At 45.6% G+C, this 24,902-nt stretch overlaps 1 protein-coding gene across 2 annotated transcripts in view; it reads left to right on the top strand.

The window, feature by feature from the left end:
* The window catches only part of LOC138513606 (sodium- and chloride-dependent GABA transporter 2-like), a 771,005-nt gene extending 757,804 nt beyond the window's left edge, over positions 1-13,201 (top strand). For both annotated transcript variants that reach the window (XM_069628589.1, XM_069628590.1), the window contains exons 14-15: positions 1,515-1,685; positions 12,670-13,201. In XM_069628589.1, coding sequence (XP_069484690.1) covers positions 1,515-1,685; positions 12,670-12,807 — 309 coding nt within the window. In that variant the 3' untranslated portion in view covers positions 12,808-13,201. The remainder of the gene's footprint in view (positions 1-1,514; positions 1,686-12,669) is intronic.
* Positions 13,202-24,902: the final 11,701 nt, after the last annotated feature.

Genomic DNA, 24,902 nt, shown 5'->3' with positions numbered 1-24,902 from the left:
GCAGCAGAATGATTGTATCATTGGTTGTAGACGCTAACAATCCACTTTCAAACAGAAACCCAGATCCTGATCAACAGATTCTCCAAGGAAAGATGACGCTGGGGAAGAGAATTAGTTTCCTTTCTAAATAAAGCTTAGGTGAGCAGTAGCATTACAGAAAATAAGGTAAGGACCACTGAGGACCATGTAACTGAGAGACATACACAGACGGCTGCAACCCAATCTGGAAGCCTTCTGAATAGAAGGGGGCACCCTTCACCACAGAGGGGCTGCAGAGATGCTTGCTATGCCCTTGCATGGAAGGCTGAGCTGAGAAAAGAGAGAAGGTTCACAAGATAGGAACTCCACGGGGCAGATGTTTAGGTTGTTTATGGCCTGAGCATTTCATAAACCAATTCAAAGCTTGGCTACATCTCCAGAGGTTGAGAGGGCATCCAAAAAGGGGGGTTGCACTATTGCATTAGGTTACCTTCATGAGCACTGCAAGCATACGAATAGCAGCAGCTCAGAGTCACTATGTCAACCTTTGTCAGCAGTGCTCTTTGTGTTCCCAAATTCATTCACAATCCTGAGTGATTGGGGAGGTGTGAGAGCTTGATTGACTGAAAACCTGTGTATGAAGTATCCACATTCGTATCTTTAGACACGATGACGCACAAGGCCAATTAACACCGTACCCGGTGATCCTTTCAGTGACACAAAAGGGCAGGGTACCTTATATTGTATATGCACTACTCTGACTTAGCTTTATCCTCTCCTTCACACACACAGGGTCCATCTGACTACAACTTGGTCCTGAGGAAGGTACCCAACAGGCAAGCACCGAAACGTCCTTGTCCTTTGACGTCGACCCTGAAGCTGGCTTTCTTTTCATTCATTCAACCCCAATATCAACAGATTGTACTGATGCATATTCTGTTTGACTAACTTTATAAAGAATAGTTGCTCACTTCCCAACAGATGCAGAGAAGTTTACTCCTGCAGATTAATTCAGCATGCATCTGTGGACTTGCCATGAACTTAACAGATCTTTCTGTAATCACCACTCTTCTCCCACAGATGTATGTTTTTTTCCCGGATGTACTCTGTAAAGACACATTGATCGGTTTGACTCTGTATTCCCGCATTGCACTTTGCTTTGTCAGCAATCTTCTGTACTCCTTTCTACAATATTAACTTCTTCAATATTGTGTATAACACATATTCCTTGATTTAGAATGCTATCAAGTTATACTCTTATATTTGTTTGTGTCTAGCATACCTTTTCGTTTGTATGCACTGAATACATTTCTGGATATATTTTGCCATTTTCTTTATTAAATGTAAGACTTTTGAAACCTCGATTTCAGGAACCATGATCATCATTGTTGCCAATTCCTAATTTAACATTACTTGTGAGTGAAATCATTCTTGCATTCATTGTATGAGTAGTTATCCAACAGGAATAAGCCATGGTGATCTGTTCAGGTATCGGCCTCATGGTTCTAATTGTCATCGTTTATCCTCCGCAACAGGCAACCTTCATGTTCTCTGTGATTAAATATAAGCCCCTGACATACAACAATAAGTATGTGTATCCAAGGTGGAGTGAGGCTGTGGGCTGGACGATGGCTATATCCTCCGTAATCTGCATCCCGCTGTGGATCATCTACAAAATGTTCTCTATCAAAGGCTCATTGAGCGAGGTGAGTTCTCACTCCAGATCGTTCATTGATGCTTCTTTTTGTCAAGTGTAAGTTATTTAAACTTGTACTTTTACAGCATTGGCCAAAGCACAGAACATTCAGTCGAATCCTGCTCAGTCAACAATACTACATGTCGCCACAAAACAACACAATTAGAACATAGAAAAAATGAGACTTGAGCATGTTGGCAAATATATTCTCGTGTTCCTGTGAGTGGTGTCTTAATTCAACCGTATGTGTGTAACTATTCTGTGCTTTGAGAGAAGTGGGATGATTTTAATAGCTGAAACCTGTCTCCGTCTAGATCATTGAGAGCTACACATGATAATTGAACAGAGGTAGTGCAAAAAAAGAGCATTTTGGTGCAAGGCAAAGTTTGTCGAACCACTTAATACATCGGTAAACATTTCAGGCCATCAGCCAGCCATAACGAAGCACTCACCACCTCAATAATACCCCGAACACACAATTTCTTACTCACAAATAGTCCATTATCACTAGGCAATGGTTAGCAAAGAGTGCACATTTTGCAGCCTGACTTCATGGTAACACCCAGTTTGGGTTTCAGGATATGTGCAATGAATGAGTGTAATGTAAATTCACATAGTATTAATTTTAGTGGACATTATTAAAGTGGTCAGAGAGTTCAGTGAGCTATGCCCTCTTTGCTCATATCTGGGCTCAACCTATTTGTCACTGGTTTGAGCCCGAGAGGGCCAGCATATCCTTTTCCCTTTGGGAGGATGATACATTGAGAATCATTAAACTGAAGTGGCAAACTGTGCTAGCAAGGGCCATAGAAAGAAAATGTTCATTGGGCTTGTATTGGTGTGAACCAGAGCACACTGTATTCCCGACCAGAGGCCTTTATGGTGGGGAATAGTCCAGATATTGGTTTTTGGCACGATGTGAGGGAAGCGAAACCTTTGCCTGTGATACACAGTAGTGCGATGAATGAGTTACCAGGACAGCAATGAGGGAGTGCGAGGTGCACTGAAGACAGGGATTGTAATTACCACCTTCTCTAATGTGATGTACAGTCCATTGCTGCAGGGAGGATGATTACCCTAGAACTAGGCATCACCATTCATGCAATGGCTCCAGTCGGGTTTTCAGAATGACCAACAATATGCAAATAATGTCCATTGAAATTAAATTGATGTAAATGTGTCTCTTATCAATTCATTGCGGATCCCCTGAATTCCAGAGTGGATTGGGCTTTTCGTGAGTCAACAAGTACAGCCTTAATGCATGCTGTTACTATTCCAGGAAAGAAATGCTGATGCAGGACCTCACTAATGAATGCTGTTTATATCCCATTGTCCGATGTCCCCAAGAGTGCGGACATCCTCAACTCCCCACACAGGCATTATTCAGTGATCAGCAACAAATAAGGTCCAGAAGACGGCAGGCGTATACCTTTTACTCTGTTATCGGTTTTGTTCATAATAGAGCTCTTCTTGCTTAACAGGCCAGTGACCCCTGAACCCGTGAATAGGTACATGTGGCTTTTTTAGTGGTTGAGTCAAATGTCTAGTCAGATAGTGAGGAGTTTGGTGAAATTTCATGGGATGTAAACTTTGAACCAATTGTTTGTTCCCCCTTTTTCCGCCTGAAATTTTTCCATTTTGTGAGCCATCTTTGTGTTTTTGATATATGTCCACTTTTTTTTCATATGTTCATTGTGTTGCTCCAAAAAGTATACATGTGTTTGTCTACCTGTTTGAAGACATGATGATATATGAATTGACTTATTTTGCTAAATAAATATCTTGCAACATGCAAGGCATAAAATAATGAGTTGTCTTTTTGAACCCTCCAAAGGAGCCATTTGCCTGCCTTTGATTAATACTGCCATGTATGGGCAGGATTTTACCAATCACCCTGCTACCACCTACACTAATGAATGTATTTCTATGTATAAATGAGTTCCTGGCGGGACATCTCTCTGTTTATGCAGTGGCTGGCGTTGCCACCACCCAACAATTACATCTACCCAGGCATTCATGCTATACACATTTATATACTATGCATGTATGAGACAAAGACAATTGACCTGGAGGTGAACCTCCAGGAATGGCTACTGGGTGGCGCCATTGCATGCATGGTTTAGCAGAAATGGTCTAGTCTACTCTCATATTTGAAGTAGAGGGATTTGTTCATGCTATTTTAAACCCACCATAACATTCACAGTTCTCAAGGCTGGAGCCAAGAGCATACCGATTTCATCCTAAATTGGGATCATCTGTCCAGTATCGTCAAACCTTTTAAACCCACCATGACTTTGCTGGTGTTTGATGATCCCGCATAATGGTGAGACTGGTATGCAGTTGTCTGCAGCCTTGAGAACTGTCTGTCTTTTGGTGAAGAAGCTATGCATAGACCATTGCCACGTGACAACACATCATGTTGAGTTTGTCCTTAACGCTGGTTAAAAAACAAACAATGCCACAGTAAGCAAACATTTTCCTGATGGCAGTACAAATGCCTCCCACCCGTGTAATCACACACATCATGTTGGATTTTCCAATAACGCCAGTAAAACGTGTCATGCAACAGTAAGAAAACATAATTTCCTTGCTGGCTGAAACAATCCCCTCCACCCCCCTCTGTGTAAGTACATCTTGCTGACTTTGCCATTAACGGCAGTAACAAAAGCCATGCCACAGTAAGAACATATCTATTTGCTGGCTGCACAAATACCGCCCTCGCCTTGTAAGAACACTCATCTTGTTAACTTTGCTTTTAACGCCAATATAAAATGCAAAACCCCAGGAAGGAAATATTTCCTTGATGGATGTATGACCTTAATGCCATTAAAGAATGTAAAGCCACAGTAAGTAAACATGTTCTTGTAGACTGTGTAAATGCCACCCCTCCTCCCCCCTGCCGCCCAATGTAAGAACACACATGTTGGCTTTGCCCTTAATCCCAGTAAAAAATGGCAAGGCTGCATCGTTCATTTTACCATAAACCCTTCACACCCAACCCCACCTCCATGTAATAACACTGACCAAGTTGGCTTTGCTCAAGTTGGCTTTGCCCAAACATGCCAGTAAAACAATCCATGTTACTGTTAGAAAACGTCCATGCTCCAATGCATACATACCAATTTGTTTTTTTCTTACCTGTTTTCTGACAAGCTCTGGACTCAAGACTCCTCTTCTGGTTTCTGGCCCCCACAATCCACTCAGGCAGGAACCTGGAAGCAGAGAGATCTTCCTTCTTCCTGACATGTGATATGGAGCCAGAGCGCCTTCGTCTCTCCACTGTGCTACCACTGCTGATCAGCTCCTAAGTGAGCATTCAAACATTTTGGGTGGACCTTGCCCTCTGCTCTCAGGCCCTACCTTGTGTATGCCTCTGGTCATGTGTCACAGTGTAGCCCAAGTTTCTCTGACCATACCCTGTTCAGAGAGAAAGATTCCCCTCAGCTAATATATAAACCACTTGAGAGAGTTCTAAACCCTTGTTTGAAGCCAAACCTCTCAGGTACATAGTCAAGGTACAACCACTTAAGCCAGTCAAAGACCATTTTGGCATTTATGGCGGGCATCCCAGTCACATGCGCACATTGATCACAGATTGTTGAGACAGCCAGAAGGAGCCTGGTATTATTTGTACCATACTTACCTTTTCTAAAATCTGTTTGTGTAGTGTGGATCTGCTTCCATAGCACCCTCAATAAACAAAATTTAAAATTCGTAGCAAATATTTTGATATCAACCTTGAGAAGCCATATATTCCTAAACTGACTGCACTCTGCGGTGTCTCTTCACAGCTTCATAATTAGCAAGATTATCCCCAAACACAATGTGACTGGGATTTCCCCTTGTGACATACCTCATTGTAGCTCAAGCACAACCAAGGTGCTAATAAGGCAGAACAAGTGCAATAAACCTCCAAAGGAGCATAATGACACCCACGGGACTTAAACTGCTTTATTGACATTATGTCACCTAGAACCTCCTCCGGACTCACCTCTGAATGAATAGAGTTCATCATATATCAGCCTGATCAAGCAAGGCCATTGCAAATTCTCAAAGAGCCTATCAGACGAGCCGTTGTGAAATTAGCTTTATCACTATATAACCTAGAGTAAAGCTTTGTGAAAATTCTCTGTGGTAGTTAATATCTTCACAGTATACAGAGAAACTTAGGACTCCTTCCTCAATTCAGGGTACATCAGCATCCAATCTATGCCCAGAAGAGCTATAATATATCTAAACGAAAAGGTAGGACTCAAAACAGTCCTTTTTTGCAGTATTCAGGGGGAAGGAAAATTCACAACCTATTCACAATCTGCCATCCAAATATTTCAGGGTTAAGGTACGACATAATAACATCACCCCATTTGTAGTAAAATAAATCTATGAAATTTTATTAAATACTCACACGATACATGATATTAATTAATTTCACATAGAAACAAAGTTAAAACACACAATTTCACGAATACAAAACACCTAAAAACAATGAAAGTACTCATGTGACTATCTCCATACCATATCCCAACTCTCTTGGCAGAAAGAAATATGTAAGAGTTCTCAGATTGGGTGGGGTCTTATGATTTAATACTCAGTCCTCCCTACTGCTCAACATGTTTCTCTTCTTCAGCCCTCCAAGTGGTGAACATTCTTCAGGAGCTGTGATCTTTAGTCCCTATTCTTGTTTTACAGTTCTTGAATCACTCTTTAATTCTAAAAACATCTTCCTCCAAATAATCCACTCTTGTACTGCAAAAAAGATACAACATGAATTAGCTCAAAGGACTATTTCTCAATTAGGTGCCACAGCCACTTGTCTTGCCCAACACATGTACTCCTCTACATAAGGTTAAATTACCTGGCAGGGATTTCTTGGCAGTGTATTTTGGAGCCAAGTGTCTCAATCACCAACGTATCCTCTTTCACCTATGAAATAACACGCATATTTTGCATGAGTCACCTTAGTTCTGGTCATATTGTGACAAACAAACATGGTTCTCCCTTAACCATCAAAGCATCTCAAGGAGGGGGAAGGCACACCTTCCTTCAGCATGGGCAGCCTAATTAAATATCAAAGGCCCCATGGATCTGCTTTCCTTTGTCCTCTGGCTGGTGGCAGTGCATACTAATGAGAGATAATTGAAGCAAGCCTGAAGGGGCATGGTTGCCGGAATAGACCACAGGAAAGGCAGGGCTAACACCCCTTTGGTGTGCAATGTGTCAACTTGCGGCTAGTTCCCACCCCTCTGTATGAAAGGCAGTGAAATGTATGTCTGGGTCCACTATTTACCATGGGCAAACCCCTGCAGACCTGACCCCTTTCAGAGGGGAGAAGTATGTGGTTTGGGGGAGACAGGAAGTCTGCTCCCAGCACAAACCTCAGGGGAACCCTGCACTTTAAGCAAGAGTCACAGAGGGCTCAGTTAACCATAGAGACACTTTGATCTACAACAGGGTGGGAGATGGGTTTGACTTAGGTATATGTTGTCACCCCCTTGTCTGTCCTGTTGCAGAGCACTCAGGTCCTGGCCTCATGCACAACAAAAGATTGTTGGTGGGGACCCATTATTGGCTCATTAGGGTGGGCTTAGCCTGCACCAATTACGGGGGGCCCATTTGGCTTTAAAAGAGAGCTGAACCCCTCACTTAGCAGATCATCTGAAGACTTTGAAAGGAGTAAGAAGAAGGACTCAGTTGGACCTGAGCTGAATCTACCTTACATCTTCCGCCAGTGAAAGAATTCCAGGAGTTCCAAGAGGGAAGCAAGATCCCTCCCCTAAACAGTTCCCAGGGAACAGAGGGAGATACTGGACTCAGAGGACCCTTTCAGTAGCACCAGAACCAGTACCCAGCCAGCATACAGTGTGGTCTGCTAGGTGCTGCCAGCAAGCTTCCTAGGTGGGAAGTGCCGGAGAGTGTCTGAACTAAGGACAAGGTCGTTGCCTGAAAACACTCTCCTGAGCTTTGTGCCATCTACCTTGAAAGGACACAGGCCCTACAAAGAAGCTAGGAGGAGTGCCACACGCATCATCCAGGGACCATCTTTTAAGGACATTTTTGAGACAGTCAAGTTCTCGAACCGCATCTGGCTGCACTGCTGACTCTTGTCACACCGCAGTCACAAGAGCTGTCCGGGCCGCCTCAACCAGCATTCCAGATCTGTCAACCAGCACAGAGCCAATTCTTGGCCCAAGCTGCTGCTCTGGACAGTCTACAGATGTCCGTCCAGACTCGTTTGCCGAACTACCTGCCGCCTGGTACTCATGGCTATCTCCCATCACTAACTGTCTCAAGGGCTGCAAATCTCCCTCGAACCCCCTTGACGCTGTCAAGCACCAAGAACATCTTCAGCACCAGGTACATTTTGGTTCTGCCCCCTGCTCCTTCTCTGAAGGCCCCTAGAGACAGTTATGACCGTTTGCCACCCAGATGCTGAAACCGAATAACCTTGAACCGGAAGACTGATTAATTTACCAACTATGCTCCTGTCACTATCCAAAGTGCATCCCTTTTCCTTGGTGAAACTGTCTGTCCTCTGTGTTCCTTTACAGGGTGGTCATATTTGTAGTGTGCTAGAACTGTCTGTTGTAGTAATTATGAAGTATATATTTTTATACAACCTTGAATGGACAGTCCCTTTTATCATTGGGTAATAATTGTATTTTTGCTGTGTTACAACTAACCAACGATCCACAACCTTGCAGAGATAAGCCTGCTGTTCCATCCACGTTACCAAAATTGAACAAGGAGGTCTTATAATTCACTTATATTCCAATATGTTTGGATCCCTTCTGGTGAACTACAGGTGTGGTGTTGATTGATGGTTTAGAAACCGATATTCATCCCTGGACCACTGGTGTCCTGGATGTTGATTCATCACAGAGACAGTTAAAAACTTTCCTACTAGATTGTGGGACAATTTGGAGCATACAAGTTCAGTAACAGAATAAGGAGGGGTGCAGGAGGGGGAGGAAGGAGTATGATCCGGGGGGAGGGAGGAGAACGGTCAATAAGGTGAAAGTGAACAGGTTCACTTGCATTATAGGGGAGAGGGCGCCCAAGGGTATGCAAAAGGAGTAGTGGGAAGGAGCCAGTGGCAGGAGTAGCTACAGAATCGGCCAAGGCTGGAGCAGAGAGATGATGATGTCCTTGATAGACCAGGAGGAGGAGGGTGCACCAGTTAGATGAGGCTTTCATAGAGCAGACTTGTCTAGAGAGCTCATCAGGTGCTATGGGAGAGAGGAGGAGAGGAGGAAGGAAGCGAAGAGGAGGGCCAGGGGAGGTCTGAGAGAGGTGAGGGAGAAGCACAACACTATATTAAAACAACAAAGTACCCCTCAGGATTCAGGTGTCAAGGAAAAGGGAAAAGCATGGGTTACAATACACAGTAGAAAAAGCAAAACACCTATACATGAGATTCCTTGAAGGGGGGAAACCCCTAAGTTTAAACACACAGTAGAAAAAGCAAAACACCTAGATTTGAGATTCCTAGAAGGGGAGGAAAGTCTAGCTGTCAACATACAGTAGAAAAAGCAAAACACAGGAAAGAGTAATAAGAGAGGTGGGACTGTTAATTGGGAGCAGTAATGGCTGTTCCTCCTGCCCATACCTTTCTTACCTTGTCAGTTACTGCTGGTTGAAAGCTGCACTGCATTCGCTACCAGCAAACACAGTCTCGAGCTGCTCCTTGTGTAGCAAGGTCAGCGCTGCTATGCAGTGGAGATTTTCGGATAAACCCCAAAAGAAGACAATTGTTTTCAGGGGGCAGAAATTGGATTAAATTGGATTTTACAGAACTCTGAAATACCCAACTATAACAATATGGATTTGCTTAAAAATTACTAAGTATAATTCAAATATGATTGGTTCATACTACGCACCATGTTTTCTGAAGTCTGCTCAATAACTTGCCTATACAAGGCAACACATTGGGCCTCATTACACGGTAGGTGCTAAACCATGGTGCTATTAGCACCATGGTTCATGCCGGTAATTTACCGATTCCGCCATGGCAGAATGGGGAATTACCACCCCATTCCGAGGTTGGCAGGGCGGTAATTCCCCATGCCGCTATGGCCCTTCTCTATTCCCATTTTTGCCCCATAGGGCATAATGGGAATGGGGAAGTCGCTAATTATGGTACCGCAAATTGCGGTACCGTAATTAGCACCAAGGTCCCTTTGCGGGTCCCTACTTTAACGGCTGGTCTACACCAGCCGTTAAGGTCGGGTCCCGCAAAGGGACCTCGTAGTAAGGCGGTAAGGGTTAACGGTCACCGGTAGCATTACCGGTGACTGTTAACCCTTACCGCCTTCCGTGTAATGAGGCCCATTGTCTAACATCCTAAATGGAACGGGCTATGCTAGCACATACAGATGTCAACATGTAGATTGCTTCATTAAATGTGGAATGGGAATTAGGGGCTGGGAAGTCATCTTTACATTGCAGATGGACATATTTATCTGCCACATTTCAAATGGCTGTGAATTTTGTTAATAGGTAAATTGCATGAAGAGGACCACCACAGTGTAAGCATCTCCTTGCATGTAGGCAATAGTTTTCTTTTGGCAACTGGACCGTATGGTGTAAACACTGCATGACCCCACTGCACCTGCTAAACAATAGAAAATCCCATGGAGCGGCAAAGCATGTGGAAAACCATGCATCCATATTCTTGGAAGTTGGTAAATTAACCCCTAAATGTTTGACTTTGTTCAGTCTAGACGAAAAATGATATTGGAGAAAGAACCACGAGAGATAACCACATCAAGATATGCCAGGAGGCTCATTATTTTGTAGGTCAAGGGAGATAACAGCTGGATAGCTATCAAGGATGGAAATATAAAAGTTATATAGTTGTCAAAATAAATTACATTTACTAGTGAGAAGAGTCAAGCTGCAGTGTAGACATTTAACATATTTGATTATTGCAGCTGAGGCACATTTTTTATACAAAGGTTGCACATAGTCCTGGATGTCTAAGGCACTGACAGATAATATAGTGATCACCCCTGCATTTGAGGGTATATGTAGATAGGCTGGAGCAATGCGAGGACCTCGCCAAGGTCTCAGGCCTGTTACGGGCCCCGTACTCCCCTGAACGGAAAAAAATCATATTTTGCAAACCATGGCTTTCTCCCGAGTGTGAATATTTTTAAAATGTATTTCTTTTCTGATTGGAGATGGTCTCAACATGTATTTTGTATGCCTAATGACCCTAATGCAAGCTGGCTGACTACATGGAAAATAACAAAGGGTGCAATTCCCGTTTCTATTTGTGAGTACAGCGGCTGGGAGGAAAAGGCTGCAGGGTCATCAGGTAAATCAGGCTGGGCTTAGTGAGGGAGGGCAGGATGCCGGATGCTGTGGGGGCCACAGGAGAGGTTGAGGATGGGGCGGAGTGTGCTGGGTGCTCCAAGGGGAAAAGAATGGTAATACACACAGGATTTTCTCAGGTGGCTGGGAGAGCATGGTCAGTCACTGGCAGATTATGCCAGTGTTCCCAGCCACCTGATAGGCTAAGCGCTATTACCCTGGTACAAATATTCAGTAAGGGAAAATCCCTAGATTACTCCAACTAGCTGGGTGCAGGGGTAATCAGTACTTCAAAAGAGTATTGTGCCAATTTAGGAAACCATATTAAGTGCTTGGCATTTCCGGAATAGTATAATCTGTGAAGGGGGCTACTGAAATGGTACACTCTCCATATTACATATCCCAAGACAGAAGGGGCAAAACAAAAATACGCTTGAGTAGAGGGCAGGGAGAATCATGTGTTGAAGCAAATGTAGACAAGACTCGCATTTTCGAGAGGAAGAGAGGTTTCAGGCGTAGGGCATAAAGGGCATTCATTGAGGAATCACCTGAAACCACATAGAGTGTGCAATAGAGTTGCCATGTTTTTAATAGTGTTCACATTATTAAAATGTTATTCTTTCATCATTCAACCATTAATAAGTTGTCAAAATGAGTAACCTATGTACATATTTTCTTTATCAGGTTTCCTGACCAATTTAACAACGTCCAGTCTAAAAGTAGAATTAAGGCACTCTGATAACCTGTGGCGTCCATTTGGTCACATTCAATGAGCTCACAGGCAAGTGACTGGACAGAATTCACACTGATAAGTTTAAACATTTACGGAAATACCAAATGTTTGGGTGACACATAACTATCACTTCCTCACTCAAGCAGGTACAGGGCCAGTAACGGCCTGCCAGCCGGAGCCTAAGGCTGCCTGAGTTATGCCAAGGACTCAGTGAGGTATCAGGGCCTTTACCCCCATGTATGCCTCTGACCGAGTGGGGATTCCTTTCAGACAACTGGGCTCCCTCCGAGGTGCACATCGTTTTAAAGGTTTCATGGTCGGACAGGAGATGAGCTCTGTGCTTATTTCATGCGCCCAATCGCCCACAAAAAAGGACAAACCAAGATGGCTTCCACCATATGAACTAGAAAAGGGACTAGTCCCTTTCTTATTTGGATTACTATGGCCAAGCCAATGGGGAGGGAGCATGTCAGCCAGATGAAAGAAGCCCCAAACCTGCAGATAAGCTGGATGGGTGAGACAGGGGTGTGGAATGTCATGAGAATCAGAGGTCGGGGCAGGGGGCGAGTGGGGTGCTTAGGGTGCCACAGGCAGATTCTACTCACATTCCCAGTCAACTGATGGATTAAGCTCCCTTCCTCAGGTGCAAATTAGATTTAAACAGCTTAACATTTTGTACACCAAGGGCTCGATTCATGGAATTATTTGCACGGTTCAAAGTGACTTTGCACTGCTAAGTAAGTAGAGGAATGGTAAACAGAAAAAAATAAAAGTAGTTGACCACCGCTCCTGACCGTTCCTGCTCACATCGATCACTGCATTTTGACTCCTTTATTGAAGGTTTTGGGAGAATTCCTTTCTGGAAGTGTGCCAGTCCACCCCCCACCCATATGTCTATTGCCAGCCACTGCTGCTGAAAGTGCACTGACATTTTTCTCTTACTTTTCAGAGGTGGCGGCAGCTCACCTGCCCAGACATGGAACTTCCACACCGGATGCAAGACGCTGAGCCGGTCTTTGCTGAGCATGCGCAGCAGCGCTCCCAAGCAGCACTCCTGCCGCCGGAACACCATGAATCAGTTTGTTAGGGCATGGGCGACAGAAGGACAGTATGTATACCATGCTTCACTGGTTGATTCTATTACTACTAATGCAAAGGTATGAAGCCTTCTCTTCATCCCAAGAGCCGGCCCCGGAACAGGTGGTATCAGCAAGGATTCTGGATTGGAGGGTCACCGGAAGAAGGTCTTGTGTGTTTGGAAAGAGTGCCATCTTGTCTGCACTCAACTTCTTTCCACGTGTTTGACTTAAGAGGACATGGCAAGATGGTCTGCAAGGTGGCGGGCCTGGGCAATCAAGTACATATGACTTCGGTACGATAATCGCAGAGACTGTCAGAGTTGTATAGTTTTTTTTCCGCAAAACATGTGTACCTTGGGGATCAAAACTACTCATTCCATTAAATCAATATAATTTCCTCAACTGGAAAGACTGTCTGCTATCTTATTCATGTTTTCCCCATAAATTATGAGTGCAGATTATTCTGAAGCGTGGTAAGATCTTAGAGAAGAACGTCGTTTGGTTAGGGTTGTCCTGGTCCCCCCACTTTTGGGGCACAGATCTAATGAGCATAATAACTCTTTCATGGAAAGTTCATGCGTGAAGTGCATGTGTGTTTGGGGCGTGCTGCGCTTTCATATGTTGCACCAAGGACTCGTATAACTTGATCTGCGCAAGTCAGTGCCTCAATGAGGGTATTAGAAGAAGGGGGCAATGCAGTTTAAAAGTGATAACTTGTACTCTATGGGCATTACATCAAAAACGGCAATACATGAACATGGCTCACTTTTATATGTGGGCCCATTTTACAGCCAAATGGATCAGGGATTCTGTAAGTAGTTTAAAGAGTGTGCAAAAGTGCACACATCTCAATAGAACTGGTGGCTATACTGGACCAACTGCGATACAAATACCATTGCTCCGTTTTCTCTTCGGCCATGTGCTATACATTGAGAAATGGGCAACTTTACAGTCAGCGGGCAGACAAGTGAGAAACCTTTGTCTGCCACTTCGGTAAACAATTATTTTCCTAACTGGTTCTACAACCATCTTTCTCTTTTAGGTTTTTGTTATTGTGTGTGTAATTCACATGCGTGCATTCCATATATGAACTGACATGTAGTGCGTGTCCTCTCTTGTGGTAGTGTGCTGGTGCTTGAGTGTGAGCGCTGTTACCACCCACTCATCAATGAAAAAAACATACTTCTCTCCTGCTAGGAAAGAACAATACAAACTCGGCCCTCTTGATCATCTCTGCAAAGCCATTGGACTATTGGATTTGTTAATAATGGCATTAATCAAGGCACATGTTATTTTTGCCTGCGATTGCACCAACACCTTTCACTCTACGCAGAGTAATCATGGAATAATTGGTATGGAAGAGAAACCATTTTAAAATCCTCCATATTACTCTGCATGAAATCATCAGCACGATTTTAATCAACAGTAAAAAACATTGACAACATATTCACATATGAGGGGAATGAGTGAGATTGTGTTGGCGATACTCCACTTGAGCCGCTACGCCCACTCACATAGATGGCGTTAGCGGTCGAGCTGCAGCATGACGTCATTTCAAGCTGACGGGCGCCATCCATATCATTTCAATACAAGTATTCTAGACTCCTCGCTTTGCAATGCTCCACTGCAGAAAGACGCATGTTTTATTTTTCCATTTGCATTATCCTCGGAATCCTCTTGACTCCCCTGCTTTCTCTACTCCTCTTTCTCCACCCTTCCTTCATTTAACCTCTGAATTGCCAGTTGTTGGTTGGCTTCCTCCTCATCTGCAGCTGGTCCTGCGTGACTTCTCTCCCTGATGTCTAGCTGGGTGTCTCGACCATTTGGCCTCACCTGGGTGCTGAATCCATCTTCCCCTGTCCTGGATGCCTGACAATTAATCTTCTCTCCGATACCTCAAGGTTTTTTTTCACCCATTGCGGGTTTTCCCCTATATTAAGATATGTAAGTGGGGAAGCCACCCTGTCTCCTGGTATATAATCGGGGTGACCGTCTGACTTCATTCGGGGACAATATGTAATAAAAAGAGGGGCACCTGGCTATTCCCTGACCCTTCCAGGTACTATGAGGTATATCTAAATTTATATTCATTCAGGGACAGATCAAATCTTTTCGATACACAAAGGAGCCGCAGAACCGTGGTAAGTACTGCAACTCGTCCTTTACGTAACAGTATGGGAATAGGGCTGTGGGAGTTTGGAGTATGAGGGTGTTTGGCCCAGGGAGGGCATGAGCCCCCCCTCCCAATTACAAACACATTGTCAAATTCTTGACGACCAAAACTGCACTAACAAAGACTTTAAAAAGAAGCCTATGAAAACACAAATATATACATGTAGATATTCCGCAAAATGGATGCAATAGAACAGTATCCATTTTTGATCCAAAAACGGCAATTAGCAACGCACACTACGATTACACAACATACGCATTTGACACTTTACCAGATATTTGAATATATTTATTTAATCCAATGTCCAATGCCATCTTCTAATAGTAACCATGCTTCCAGTTTGAGATAAACCTATTTTGTAGGCATGTTCAATTGGCAAACCTTATCCATCAAGAAATCATGCCAAAGTGGGCAAAGGTAATAATTTAATTAGGCCAATCGATTTATATTATCCAACCAAAAATAACATGATGTTCCTTGTCCAGATTTTGTCATTCAAATGTCTTTTTAATGCCCAAATAAAGGATGAACGTCTATTCGAGCTGCTCAGTCTGTGAACTATATCCCTTCCTAGTGGCTTCCAGAACCAGATAATTTCCAAAGAAAGCCATCGGGTTCTCACCACGTCTATGTATTTCAGAGGAATGCTTTTCTATCAATCTCGGACAGGCGATTGGGAAAAAGAAAATGGTTGCTTGGGACCCTATTCATCCTTTGAGATCAGGCCCAAAATGTGCACTCTCCACTAGCCATTAGAACATGATAACTGATACTGAGTCAGAAATGTTGCACTGGAGGGCGTGGCCAACGAGCGACCGATGTAGACGCGTGCTCGCTGAGCTCCCGGTGCCGCCAACACATCCTGCCAAATCCTGGGGGAATTTGACTTGCGACACTCCTGCAAAATTACGAAAAGTTGGCCGACAGACGACACGACACATTGCAGTTGCTCCCGTAACAAAACGGAGGCCGGAGGCGAAGATAACTGCGGCGGAAGGTGATAGAGCGTGGCACCCGCCGAACTCGATCCAAGATGGCCGACAGTGACTTGGGATAGTGCGCCACTGACATCCGGCACGAAGAACAGCGCCATACAGGAGGAGCGAACGGTTGATGGGAAGGCAGTGACCAACCGTACGCGCTCCGCTCCGCTCCGCGTTGAGCGCCCGCCAACTCAGAACAAGGGGCGACAGACAGCGACGGAGAGGCACGTGATTGGGCACGCGAAACGGTGAGGAGCAGGGTGGGCGGGAGGCAGCGGTTGCGAGCAGCTTTCCCGCTTGCCCGCTCCCAGAAAATCCCCGCGACTACTCGCTTGTGATTAGATCGAGAGTTAAATCCGTGCCCCGGCCCACGCACAACGCTACTAGAATCATCAAGGCGGATCCTCATCGAAGTTGTGACTGCAACGGTCATGGGCAAGGACAAGAGCAGGAGAGGCACGACGCAAAGCAAAATGGAACAATACGCGGTGCCCACACTGGCCACGGAGCCGACACAGGAGAGATCGGCAATTACTGAAGATGAGGAACCCGAACCCTCTCTCAAAGACATTATGAACGCCATAGCCAACTCCAGAACCGCTATGGAGATTAAAATGGACGGCATCAGCACAGAAGTGTCCCTCCTACGCCATGACTTGCAGAAACTCACGTCCCGCACGGGAGAGGCGGAAACCCGCATATCCAACACGGAAGATGGCCTCCGAAACATCCATCAACAGATGACCAGAGTACTGCAACGTGTTAAGACTCTAGAGGAACGGGTGGAGGAAGGAGAGGGGCGCTCTAGACGGAACAATATACGAATCCTGGGATTACCTGAGAAAAGTGAAGGCCCCTCCATGGAACTATTCCTTGAACAACTACTCATGGACCTATACGCCCCAAAGAATTTTTCGAAACTTTTCTCCATTGAACGTGCACATCGAGTCCCAACAGGCAGACCAACGCCTGGGGCCCCACCCCGCACTGTGATTGCCAAAATCCTAAATTACAGAGATCGCGACGCGATACTGCAAATGGCCAGATCCAAGGGAGCCACGACCTACAACGGCGCGAAAATCGCTTTCTTCCCGGATTTCACACGGGAAGTACAAAGAGCACGCCAATCATTTGACCAGCTTAAGAAGAAGCTACAGACCCAAAACATCAAATATGGTCTCCTGTTCCCGGCACAGCTGAAAATTTACCATAATGGCACAACCGTGCACTTTAATGACCCAAAGGATGCATGGAATTGGGCAGAAAATAACCTGGAGGGAGATTGGGGCCCCACAAATAGAAGGGATCGTGAACGAAATAGACCGCGCCCGGACAGATCCCCGAATGCACAACCACTACAAGGCCAGGATGGACTACCACCAAGAGAAGCCGACTGAAGTGTGCGGACACATGCTGATAGCAATGCACTGTCAGAGCTTTTTCCCCCCCCCCACATTGAAGAAATGGCGGCTCGAGCGGGGGCCCCCCCCCTCGACAAAGGTAATAGGACCAGCGCCGAGCAACGGCGACAGAATCGCAAATAAGTTATATTTAATGTATTGATTGTTTGTTCGGTCCGAGCAGACCCTTGTCAGGCTCGGCCTAATGTTGGGGCGACAGGTACTTCCAGTTGGGGTGGAGTATGGGGAGGGTACGAGGGAGTTTGTGTTTAGGACAGAGTTTATTTGTTTGGTTTGCTGCTCTAAGATCAATGCGCGCAATAGGCTGGGGTCGGGTTCCAGGGGGGCGGATAAGGGGCAATGCCCGGAGATACACACATTACCCGGCATGCCCGATTCCCGACCACCATGACTGACCACACCGCTGAAAGCAAGAACAGGTCTATTAAGATAATGACCTGGAATGTGAATGGGCTAGGCAGCAGTATCAAGAGACGCCTTGTACTCCAATATTTGAACCGTTATACGCCCGATGTAGCCTTCCTAACCGAAACGCACCTGGCGGGCACAAACTGCAACCTCTTCAAGCGAACTAATTACCGCATCACGATACACTCAGGTTTCTCCATGGGAGCTAGGGGGGTGCTGATCCTCGTGCACAAACGACTTCCACTGACCCTCTCATCCGTCACACAGGACACAGGAGGTAGATTCGTTCACATAACCGCGACTCTTTGGGAGCGGCCTATATCCATGCTAGCCGTATATGCACCACCTACCTTACTCACTGCACTACTTGAAGATATAACGCCAATGTTGGCGGCGGACTCCTCGAGCTTGATGGTGGTGGGGGGAGATTTCAACGAGGTCATGCACCCAGAACTTGACCGAACACACATCCGCTCGAGAAATCCAGCTACGCATACCAAACTAGCCACGTTCGCCGACGCAATAGGCCTGAAAGATGTGTGGAGACATTTGCATCCTGGCACGAGAGAATACTCTTTCCTCTCCGGAGCACACGCCTCATTATCTAGACTTGATTACTTTTTTCTCCCGATCTCCGAATTACATCTAGCAACCGATGCACACCTCCTACCCAGAGGTATATCGGACCACTCCCCGCTCGTAATGGTGCTCAATACACACAGGCCGATTCCCCCACCCACGTGGAGGCTAAACAATTATTATCTGGGCTTCCCCGACCTAGTCGAACATATCAAAAAAGGAACAGAATCATACTTTGAACTGAACACAACCTCAGTGGATAGCCCTGTAACATTGTGGGAGGCATACAAACCCGTACTGAGAGGGGAACTCATATCCCAGATCGCAGCCCATAGGAAAAAACACGCCGCGGCGATCCGGGCGGCCGAAAAGCGAGTACAAGAGGCAGAGGTAGCTCATCTATCCCAAGACCTCCCAGAATCCCATCGCGAATTACAGCTAGCACAAAAACAGTTTCAAAACGTCGCCCTGGACAATGCCAAACAGGCACACGCAGCGATGCGGACCAGAGTGTACGAAACCGGGGATAAGGCAGGCAAAATGTTGGCGTGGCTGGAGAGGCGTGACGAGGGGCTCCGACATGTTAGAGCGATCAGAACACAGGGGAATACACTAGTGACAGCGGACCGTGACATAGCGGAAGAGTTCGCAAGCTACTACAAGGAACTCTATGGACCGCCAATCTCCCCCATTGACACTACACCCATCTCGGGAATCACCCTTCCCTCCCTGACACCTGAACAAAGAGCCCTGCTAGAAACCGACATATCGGAGAATGAATTGTCTGCAGCCATAGCCGACCTTCAACCCGGGAAAGCCCCGGGACCCAACGGCCTTCCGGTCGAGGTATGGAAGAAAATAGGCACGAGCGTAATTACACCACACTTGCTGAAAATGTATGAAACCTCCCGAAACAAAGGGTCCCTCCCACAAGACCTGAGACAGGCCACCATAGTGGTCATACCCAAAGCGGACAAACCCCCAGAGTGCTGCAGTTCGTATAGGCCCATTTCCCTTATCAATACAGAAACCAAAATCTTAGCGAAAACCTTAGCCAACAGATTGCAGCAAGTTATACCCTCCTTGATCCACCCGGATCAGTGTGGTTTTATGCCGCAGAGATCCACGCGGATGAATATACATCGATTATTCATGGCGATGGAGAATGCGACCACCAATCGAGACCCGTTGGCCCTGTTGGCCGTAGACTTCGAGAAGGCCTTTGACTCTATCAGGTGGGATGCGATCTGGGAGATAATGCAAAGGATGGGATTCGGGCCCCAGTTTATGAGCTGGGTTAAATTATTGTACAAATCCCCGCTAGCAGTCACGAAAGTGAATGGTCACGTGTCAGGCCCCTTTGAAATCGGCACAGGAACCAGACAAGGATGCCCACTGTCGGCCATGATATTCGCAATAGCGATTGAACCACTCGCTATACTGTTAAGAACAAACGAAACATGGAAGGGATTTAGATGGTCTGAAGCCTGGGAAGATAAGGTGTCCCTATACGCGGACGACTTATTGGTTTACTTACAAGACCCGGTCAGATCCTGCCCCATAGTGACTGATTTACTGCAGAAATACGGCTCCTTCAGTGGCCTGAAAGTAAACTGGGACAAATCCACCTTATTCCCACTTAAACAAGAGGGAGACTCGATCCCGCCCCAATGTCCCCACCGGGTAGAAAGGGAACAATTCAAATACCTAGGTATTCTAATAACAAATAAGCTGACTGATTATGTGCCCAGAAACCTGTACCCAGTCATGACAAGATTTGCAGAGGATGCCCGTCACTGGTCATCCCTCCCGCTGACACTACTGGGTAGAGCTGCACTCTTCAAAATGATGACCCTACCCCGCCTACTCTACATATTACAAAATGCCCCATTACACATCCCTTCAAACATATTTAGGAAAATAGACCAGACACTCCGCAGACTGCTGTGGAATAACGGTCATCCACGCATAGCCCTAGCTACACTCCAAAGATCCATATGGGAGGGCGGAATAGGACTACCCCGAATGCAAACATACTATTGGGCCAGTCAATTGATGAAAGTGAATGACCAACTACACGGCGACACCGATGCACCACACAACAAATCTCTAGAGTCGGACACTCCTGGAAAACCCATCATGCTGTACCTTTATAAGAAAAGAGACCGCGCGGCTACTCCCAACATGCGCGCACAGCTAACACAAATCTGGACAGACGCACACAAGTTCGTGGGATGGGGCGACAAACTATCGCAGGCCCAACCTCTGTGGAACAACAAGAACCTTCCAGGTGTATACACGCTCCCCAGGTGGCCGAACTGGTCCCGGCAAGGTCCGCCCATCTTGGGAGACGTTGTGAAAGATAACACCATGGTCCCTTTTGCAGAGCTGGCTCTCCGACTTGGACTTCCCCAAACCGAACATTACCACTATGCTCAACTACAACACGCACTACGAAACATCCTCCCCGAAGTGAGCCCCCTACCGGACTTCACCCCCATTGAGAGAAATCTACTCCCGGAACCAATTACCCGGAGAGTGACATCGGTTCTGTATAGTGCCATAAGTTCCTTTGGCACACCAGATCTACTGTCACTGCGGACCAAGTGGGAATCGGACGTGGGGGCCATACTGCCGGAGGAATGGGTCATGACATTGATGTTCCCTAGGGAGATAGCGATTTCATCAAGGCTTAGATTGGTTCAATTAAAGATATTACACAGAGTATACTATCCCAGGGTGGCCCTACACAGATGGGGAAGAATAGATGATCCGAACTGCCTGCGATGCAAAACAGAAGAGGGTACCTTTTTCCACATCATATGGGATTGCACACATATACAACCACTTTGGGAGGCATGCTGTGCGGAACTCTCTAGAGTTATGGGGAAAACAGTTCCCAGAAACCCTAAGCTACTACTATTGGGGATAGATGATGAAATCGACCTATCTAGATATGAAAAACTGCTCTTGTTCACCACCACCGCACTTTTGAAAAGGAACATTGCTCAAAAATGGGGCTCGGACCAAATACCGAGCTATGAACAATGGAGAACGGATGTGGATATCTGTGTCGCAACGGAATACAGAGTATACGCGGCCAGAGGATGCCCGGCAAAAGCCCTGAAAGTGTGGAGGAAATGGGAAGATGCCCAATGAGGATTATAAAACAACTGGACGCTGCCTGCGGGCTCAACTAAAGCTGTCCCCCCCCCCCCCTTTTTTCCTTTGCAAACATATGTGTACAACATCTGAAACAGCCAGTAACCCTCTCCGGCAATGCGCATGTATTGATTGTTTACGTTGTTTATTTGTTTAACCTTGTTTTTTCCTAAAAACACCAATAAAATGTGTTATTAAAAAAAAAAAAAGAAATGTTGCACTGTGTGCATGTGGAGAATTAAGGGGGAAAGTTACTTTTTGTGCCTGGCTACTAGTTTGGAGTGTGCAATTTACCAATGATGTTTCATTATTATTACTAACCTGAGGAGACTGCTCACTAGATCTATTTACAAACCTCACACAGTGTTTGGGACATTTTCTGGTGGGATTGTACGCCCATTGATCTTCTTTTTCTCTTATGAATCAATAGACCTGTTTGATTTTACAGATTGATTTGCTTGACAACCCTCCATCTTGCTTCTCCCACTCCACTTCCACTGTTTATAGGCCACCCAGTTTCTTTAAATCTCTACAATCTCTTTACTCTCCCCCTTTTCAATGACCTAGAAGAATTCGGCATATCCTTTGCAAACTATGCTGATGACACACAAAGCCTAGTCCCAATAACAGGCAACTATGAGCAAGACCTCAACACCCTACAAAGCATATATGCCCGCATCCAGGCATGGATGGCAGCCAATGGCTTATGCCTAAATCGGGAAAAGACCGAAATACTGTTGGTAGGTCCCAAAGAAGCCCTAAAAAAACTAGATGGCTCATACAATTCCTTCATCATCGAAGACTCAGTCATCACCACCTCTTCTGGTGTAAAAACCTTAGGCGTCTACCTAGACTCCACACTGTCTATGGATAGGCAAGTCAGTGCCATTTCCTCCCCACCACCCCTTACATCAAAAATCATAAATGCAGTAAGACCTCATCTATCACCAAAGAACTGCCTAAACATCGCTAGAGCTACAATCGGAGCAAAACTGGACTACTGCAATATCCTACTCCTTGGCACCTCCACAAACAGCATTAACAGACTGCAAATTGGACAAAACAATGCCCTCAAAGCAGCCCTCAACATACCCAAGAGAGAACATATCTCCCAGGCAAGAAAAGAGGCCCACTGGCTCCCGATCAAAGATCGCATAATGTTCAAAGACCTCACGATCACACATATATGCCTCGCCGAGAAAGCACCAGCCTATCTAGTGGAAAGAATACATCAAGCTCCATCCCACAGACCTAAACGCAACAAATACTCTAACCAACTCTCAGTCCCAACCTTCAACAGAACCAAGGCCGGTGGTACCAGCTTTGAAGTCTTAGCTCCCAAAGCCTGGAATTCACTGCCACCTATTCTCAGAAAAGAAGAATCCCTACTCACATTCAGAAAAGCACTAAAAACTGAACTACTCAACTAAACTATGCTCCACTACTGCCTCCTACAACAAGTAGTTCCACAGTAACCATGGAACACCATCTCTGTCTGTTATTGTTAATAACAATTTTTCTCACACTGTTCCACTGTAACCATGGAACTCCATGCACTTCTTATCGCAAATAGACATGATCTATGCCTGTCACCACTGTTGTTAGCTTGTACCAAGTCAAATATTCTGTAACAGCGCCACGATGCCCCCGGGCCGTTGGGCGCTTAACAAATCCAAATAAATAAATACAAAATAAATAAATAAAGAACCTGACCCTCCCTGACATTACTGCAGCAATATGTAAACCAACCAAACATCTTCACTACATTCAGACAAGCAACTTTGACCTTGATGTGTAGATAGCATCAGGTAATAAACCCTATTACTGGAATCTCATAACCACACCAAATACCCCCTATTCCCAAAATTGTCTATCACATTAGTATTCTTAATGTTGCCAAAAGACGCTTTTACCAGGATGATGCATCACATCAGTTACACAGTCTGTTAACATTTCATGAACACCAAAAACTCCCAGACCTGTCACATCAAAATAGATCCATGTGGGAAAATCCCCAATCTTCTCAATTTGCTACCCTGGACACAACCTTCAATCACTGTTCCTACAAAACTCCTGAACCCTAGCTTCACAGAGCAAACGTTATGAAGTTCTCGAAAGGTACCATGGGCAAACTAACCCCACGCTCTGATGAGCCAATCGGTTTCAGCCAAAAAGATCGAGTTGAAAAGACCTAACCAACCAAAAGGCCTAAAGAAGTTACTACCAAATGCTCTCCCTTCTTAAAGGTCGACCTTTGGTTGGGTAGGTCTTTTCAACTCGGTGTAGGGCTGCGGGGTCCCTCGCAACCCCTGCTCACTATACTGTGCGTGGGTGTTGCAGGGGTGTCCCCAGTGGCTGTCCCGCAATCCCAAAAAAAGGGAAAAAAGGGCGTGACCCCTGCTCACTATACTGTGAGTGGGGGTCCCCCGCAACTGTCCCGCAGTTCCTCAAAAAAATGTAAAATAATACAATTCAAAAGGCTGCGTGTGCTGCGGGGGTGTTCCCTGCAACCCCCTGCTTACAATACTATACACACTATCACTTCCGTGATCGGGAACCGGCGCCACATTGTCCTTTCATTTATTTTTTTTGTTGGGCCAGCTGCAGGGGTGTCCCCCCTAGAACCCCCACTCACTATAGTGACCTGACAAAAAAACAAAAGCAAAGTGAACAGGCACAGAGCGAGGTGGAATGCAAGGTACGTAGCAAAGTAAGTAGGGGAGTAAGTAGGCGGGTTGGTAGGGGTGTGGGTAGGGGTATGGTGGGGGTGTGTCTAGGGGTTTAGGTATGTTGGTAATGTTCAGGGGAGAAAAGACCGAAGATTATTTAAAAAAATAATCTTCAGTCTTTTCTCCCCCGAACATTTCCGCTTCGGTCATTCAACCCTAAATCGACCCAATCACTGGCTGCTCTGTGCAGGTCTCTACCTTTGGCCAAATCTGCCAGAGTAAAGACCCACTCCTTGCTCTTCCATGCCACCCAACCTCATTGGGCGAAACAGCACAAGTAACCATAGACACAGTCATTCAGCCGTAATGGATGCTTTGATGTGACTGGTCTACGTTTAAACGAAACTGCTACATTGACTCATTGGAGAAAGATACTGAACAAATGATGCTCTCAAAGTAATGGGCAAACTTCACCTAGAACCTCAAACAATTTCTACAGTGTCAACATCAATGTACCCTTCAAAGATCTCTGAAGAACCCTTTCCCTTTACCTGCCTTCCAATATCATTCCTCCCAGAACCTATCAATTTTCTTGGAAACCCCAGAAACAATTCTAGCCAACTTCCCTCAAACGAGCATCCTTGAGAGGCCCTTGCCTATCACGTACAATATGCAATTCACCACATCTTCCTTGTGCCCTTACTCAGC

This window comes from Ambystoma mexicanum, chromosome 12, assembly GCF_040938575.1.
Source record: "Ambystoma mexicanum isolate Mex_15411 chromosome 12, UKY_AmexF1_1, whole genome shotgun sequence".
NCBI classification, from domain to species: Eukaryota; Metazoa; Chordata; class Amphibia; order Caudata; family Ambystomatidae; genus Ambystoma; species Ambystoma mexicanum.
This window is presented reverse-complemented; position numbering and strand designations above follow the sequence as displayed.